Genomic DNA, 6,199 nt, shown 5'->3' with positions numbered 1-6,199 from the left:
TAATATATCATGTCCTGTCAATGAAAAGGAAGTGGAGTTGTCTCAAGCACAATAAAAATACATGTGGAGAAAATATCAGATCTATACAATTATATGAAAATAATTCCAAACCGCAACATTATGACTCAGAGTTTGCATACTAGTACATCGTAATTTTAATTAAGATAATTTTAGCTCTTCTTTTGCTGCTCTGTCTCTCTCTCTCCATCATCTGAAGGTAGATATTGTCTACATAAAATTAAAAAGCACACATTCTCTCAAAAGATTCTACTTTTGACAATTCACACTTCAAATTTGAGCCTTCCTCCCATCACTCATTCTGAAACAGTAATACTTAGTATTATCAAATGGGTCAAACACATGTTTACTTTATTTCAAAACATATCAAAATATCTTAAGAAGAGTGTCTTGTAGGACACGAAATAGGAAGACGGCTGCTCCCCCATATACTTTTTCTCAGCTGAGACTACTTCCATCTCAAGCCTATGACTTGAACAGACCAATTTCACTAGCTCTTTCCGTCGTTGTTATGATATATCGTCAACCTCCCGATAAGATCGGATCACTAAAAAATTTTCTATTTTTGCTTTTTGTTTGGGAAATGTATTCTGCAGAGCATGTTTCATATGTTGATTAAAATCAAATATAAACAAATGAAAATCAAATAACTTTAAGCTGTCCTTTTAAATGTGTTTTTTCCTTCTGAAAAATGTACTGAAGTCACTTATCCAATCTTACGTGCGTCCACAAGGGAGACATAGGTAACGGAAACTCACAATCTGGAGAATTAGGAATTTTAGTCGAATGTAACCCTCCTTCTAAAGTAGTCATCTGTCGTCCAATAACAAACTCGCTATCCTGAGTAATTACGAACTCGAGACAAGTGGTTTCTGTTACTGCCTTCTAAAGTAGTTCTCTGTAGAGACTAGTTTCACCCTGTCCCAAGCAACTGTGAGGACACCTCTACACAAAGTATCACAATCATAGTTAGTCCAAACTTTCAACTGTCGGTGACGTAGCGCCAGTGGCTCTGTCTCGACCACATCTCCCGCAGCGACAAACATTCTACGTTCACACTTCAGACGTTCACATCTCGGGCTCGTCCATTTCTTCTTGTGTCCCGTCGCCAGCTCCGTCGGTCGGACCAGGAAGTTGACTTGCCAGCGAGGACTCGATCACGCTGTTCAGAGCATGCTCCTGGGTGAGAAGGTTGGGAAATGTGAACATAAAGTATGATAAAGAGAATAGCTTCTATAAATTTGAGAACAAAGAAGAAGAAGCTTCGATATATGTAACATTCAGCTGGCTAACACATGAGTAGAAGCAAAGAAGAATAAGGAGATGAAGAATAGGAGAAGACGAACCATAAATAAAAAAAAGTAGAGAGGAGAATTCTAGTCTAGTTAGCAGCCGTGAAAAATAAGACAATTTGTGCTAAACCGAAAATATCCCACGCATGAGGATAAAGGTGGTACAAAAACTTTACAATATCTGCTGCCAATGTTGGGGAATGCTCCTGAGTTTTCATTGTTCAGTTTTCATTCATTGACCTGTCCCCGTGGTTTTATTTTTATGCACCCTGCATAATTTAGCAAAATTTTATCATTTTTTGCATACTTTCTCACTATTTTCCTTTACCATTCTTTGTTAAAATTAACAAATTCACATAATTTCACATTTTTGGGCTGTTTGCATAATTTCATAATTTTTTTGCACGGGGACAGATTGACCTCAGGACACACGACCTCTCCGTTAGCATAGTTGTACCATGCTGGACTATGATGGAGCACACACATGACACCCCCCGGGGCGGTACCACTGACTGTAGTGTCTTTAGGCCATTCCCAAAGGGGGGACATTTCTCGTTCAAGTTCAAGCACAGAAGAATTGTAAATGGGCGGATTCATCATGTCACGCTCATAACTGTGCCTGATCTACAACAAGGAACTGCTGCTTTTTCTTTCCTAATCCTTACTATTGTCATTTTCCTCTACTTCTTTTGTATGTTGTTTGTCACACTCTTGTGACTCGCTATTCCCGGGGTGCCTTGATAGTCTAAGCAGACTTTGTGCTATTGAAGCTAGAGAGGTGAGCAGAGTAAGTCTGATTCCCTGTAAAGACTTCTCTGTTGACACCCACCCCTTGGCGCCAATATGATCTTATGCAGTTGCGAGCACCGTAAAACCCCCTACTTAAAAAAAAAAAGTCACAGGACCTCTCCATTAGCTTAGTTGTACCATGCTGGACTCTGGAGCAGACCGCCCTGGTTTGAATCTCAGACTGGGAGTTTTTTAACTCTGGTTGTTTAGAGCTTTCAAGGATCTCAACCCATTTGGCTCAGTCCGCTATAGAGACAATTAATTTTAGTAAGTGTTTTACGGCACTTGCAACACAATATAAGGTCATATAAGTGCTGAAGAATAGAGGTGTTACATGAGAGTAACAAACATAAAAAAGAAGGAGGGGAGATAAAGACGATAGATGTTGATAGGAAAGAAGAAGCAAACCACACCAGAACGCCCGCCAACCACCCACCTGTAAGGGACAGACATTCAATATATGGAGGTTCCGCCTCTAACACAACCTAAAAATGTTGATATATAGGCTACAATATTAGCTGGGCCCCCTTTCAATGAAAGGAATGATCGGTGCTTTAACATCAACTAAAAGTCATTGGCCTACTTTATTTACAATCTACTGGAATGGGGCAATAAATCTTGAGAGAAAAGTGACACATGTGTTTCCAAGTTGCCAAATATATAATAGATGTAAAGACTGATTCTCTATTCTGCTTTCGTGGTTGTACACGCCAGAATTTCAAAGATGTGGAATCATGAGAGCGCACCACTATTGAGCGGAAACCTCACTTGTTTACAATAGCGTCTTAGAAGACGGACTTTCCCAAGATTAGAACTCTGTGTGGATGAAACAAAGCATTTTGGAAAAATCGGGGAAAGCAGTTTGCGTAGATTTTTTTTTTAAAGTTAGGTCCTAGCCACATGGATGCCGTGGACGCCTGCAAAGTTTCAAAGGTGTGGGTTAGGTAATAAGGGAGGAGTTTGTGCACAAAGCCTCCCAAGTCCACTTATATATATATATATATATATATATATATATATATATATATATATATATATATATATATATATGTGCACTCGTCTCGGAAGCAGAAAGTCCGGGTTCGAGCTTCGGTTCGGACACTGATTTTTTTTCACCCCCTCCTGCCCACCCAGTAGTAATGGGTACCTGACTTCGAGTTGGGGAAGTAAAGGCAGCGTGGAAAGGAACTGGCCACCCTACCACAATATGCCGAAGGCCCAGGAAGTTGTCTCATTAACAAGGCAATTCCCAAAGTCCGGATCGGATGCGGGAACAACTTTACTTTATATAATATATATGTGTGTGTGTGTGTGTGTATGTGTCACGACACAGTGGAATCAGGCGCTCGTCAATTTCGGGGCACATGGAGTTATTGTATCATTTCCCTTGCTTTCAATGACAATAATATCCATTTATCTTATATAGAAGTCAAGATATTTGTGATTGAAGGAGGTGGGGTCGCCTGGTTTCAGAAATAAAATTAGCGAGAAAATGGCTGCCAAAGTTTGGTGACTTCCATAGCTCAAGAGTCCTTGAAAACTACAAATTTACAATTTTTCTTCGTGCCTTTAATCAACGTTTTCACATAAAATCCACACACAAAAGTGTTTCTGCTTCTGAAAGGCCAAATACAAGGTGTTGTGCCAAAAAACAAAAATTGGAAGAAAAAAAATGTCCAAACTGGCCGAAAAATGCCGATTTCTTTGATTTCATTATATTTTGACGAGCGCCTGATTTCACCACAATGCATCACAGATTGTACTACAGTTCTTATCTTTTAGTTAAGAAATCACAAAAGATAGACTTCTTTGTGACCCACTTAAATTAGCCTAGTGGTTAGGCTACAGGACTCTAATCATGAGGTTGCAGGTACGGGAGTTCAAGCTGCAGGCCTGATGTTGTATCCTTGGGAAAGGCACTATACATGAATTTTCCTCACTTCACCCAGGTGGGAATGGGTACCCGGCCATAGACAGCGAAAGATCTTGTTAGTATGTTAGTGTTTTAGCGCCTATAATTGGCCGCTTGCACTGTATGCTTTCCAGGAAGTTGAGGTTGTTTCAGAATGCCCTCAGGTCTGCTGGGGTAATAGTATAGATTGTGAAGCGCATAGAGCTTGCTGTTGAGTGGGGATTTGCGCTATACAAATGCTATTTATTATAAATTAAAATTCTACTATTACTGATCATCATCAAAGGACTTTGATTACAATTGCTTCCATACATGATAAATACTTTTGTTCATTTGGCTAAGTGTTTTACCGCGCCTAGATACCTAGGCAATTAACTAAATGGAAGTTACCTAATCTAAGATATTATACTAACAATACAGGCAGTAAACAAACTACTGCTGGTCGCTTCTGCGCATGACAGGCCAAGACAGGTGCATCATGTAGGCCCCTACTATGTAACGGCACATTTTTATTGAATTTGGAAGATGGTTTGGTTAACAAGACTTACTATACAACTAGAACGTAGACAACAGGGGGAGGGATAGAGAGACAGACAGAGAGAAAGAAACAGAGAGAGAGAAAGAGGGAGGGAGAGGAAGGAAGAGAGAGAGAGAGAGGGAGGGAGAGACAGAGAGAGAGACAGAGAGAAAGAGAAAGAGAGAAGCAGTGAGGAGGAGAAGTTGTAAGCTTGTTGTACCTGATCCTCGGCAGGACCCGGCATACAGCGCAGCTCGTACACCGTCACTTGACCCTCGTTGTCCCCCACCAGCAGACACTGCAGCAGGAAGAACAACGTATATAAATACATAAAGTGGAGAAAATTGGACGTCTGTTCATTCACACATAATTTCAGTAGGAAGAACAACGTCACAAAATGTAGAAAAAATATGAGTCCTGTTCATTCACACATCATTTCAGGAGGAAGAACAGCGCAATGAAATTGATTGAAAATAACAAAGATCATGCTTATATGAATTAAACACTTTTCAGATAAAACAACAGTGCATGAAATGACTCAGGTAAAATATGATTCATGTTCATTCACACTCACAGACACACTGCACAAGGTCGTTTTTTACAAAATAACTCAAGATAGACGTAATGGACTGCAGACCTAGAGAAACATAAAAACAGGCACAATATTTTAGAAATCATTGCTTGTAATCTTTCACAATGCTCTGTACATGAGGCTCCAAAAAAAGCTTGCTCTTGCACTATGACCCCCATCTTCAACTGTTTTTACCGCTTCAAAAAAACAAAAACAAAAACAAAAACCCAACTTTCCAACATTTGTCTTTTTTGACTCATCATTCATCCTTTAAAAAGGTTCAGTTTTCAGCTGCTCAATGAGTGTTTATCCAGTTTGACCCAGAACCTCAAGTGTAATTTGAGTTTAGCGCCAACAGTGATCGAGTTTGCCGCCCCTGATATAGACCTATTGCGTACCTGAGAATTCTTGCTGAAAGAAACACTTGTTTGCTTGGCACCAGAAGTGGGACTTATTGTGTACACGGCGTCCAGTCTGAAGACAGAAATCATCATAACAGTGACAACAACAATAGACTACATTCGTACAAAGCCCAACTACCAACAACTAATACAGCTAGAGCAGTGATATCGTAAAGCTGCACTGACATTGGGTAAATACAATCTTTGAGAAGCGTTTTAAAAATAACACCCACACAATAAATATACCCTGCCAACTTTTTCTGGAAAAAAGCGGACTCTTAACTCACTGAATACTGAGCCCTTTCACCAGTCGCAAGCGTTGAAGACTGGCGTTTTTTGGGAGTATTTCAATAAACCACCACAACTCTCAGAATTACCCTATTGTAATTATTTTTTGACATCGTAAAGTTACATTCAAGCTTAATCTAATCCCAAAAACTTAAGTTGTCTAAGTCTAATAATTTAATTCCCATGATTTAAAAAAAATTGGCAAGAATTTGATTTTCCAAAAAATTTCTAGAGACATGACAGGTAGAAAGAAAGTCACAACAACAACAAAAATAAAAGTTCAAAGTGTTCTGTTTTGATTTGTATGCAGGTGTGAGTGTTTGGTGAAAGTACAAAAGCTGGTCTGTACGTTGATTCAGACCCATGCACTGAATTACATGAGACAGATGTATGGCACGACGTTGTGATTTC

General features: G+C 39.5%; 1 protein-coding gene across 4 annotated transcripts in view; it reads right to left on the bottom strand.

The window, feature by feature from the left end:
- Window positions 1–344: 344 nt before the first annotated feature.
- The window catches only part of LOC101847756 (WD repeat-containing protein 78), a 48,857-nt gene continuing 43,002 nt past the window's right edge, over window positions 345–6,199 (bottom strand). For all 4 annotated transcript variants that reach the window (XM_005105925.3, XM_005105926.3, XM_005105928.3 and 1 more), the window contains 3 exons: window positions 5,498–5,573; window positions 4,749–4,826; window positions 345–1,197 (listed from right to left, as the gene is read on the bottom strand). In XM_005105925.3, coding sequence (XP_005105982.1) covers window positions 1,087–1,197; window positions 4,749–4,826; window positions 5,498–5,573 — 265 coding nt within the window. In that variant the 3' untranslated portion in view covers window positions 345–1,086. The remainder of the gene's footprint in view (window positions 1,198–4,748; window positions 4,827–5,497; window positions 5,574–6,199) is intronic.

The sequence above is a fragment of the Aplysia californica genome, unplaced genomic scaffold, assembly GCF_000002075.1.
Source record: "Aplysia californica isolate F4 #8 unplaced genomic scaffold, AplCal3.0 scaffold00501, whole genome shotgun sequence".
Classification (NCBI taxonomy): domain Eukaryota; kingdom Metazoa; phylum Mollusca; class Gastropoda; order Aplysiida; family Aplysiidae; genus Aplysia; species Aplysia californica.
Note: the sequence above shows the minus strand (reverse complement) of the source record. Positions and strands in the feature narration are given on the sequence as shown.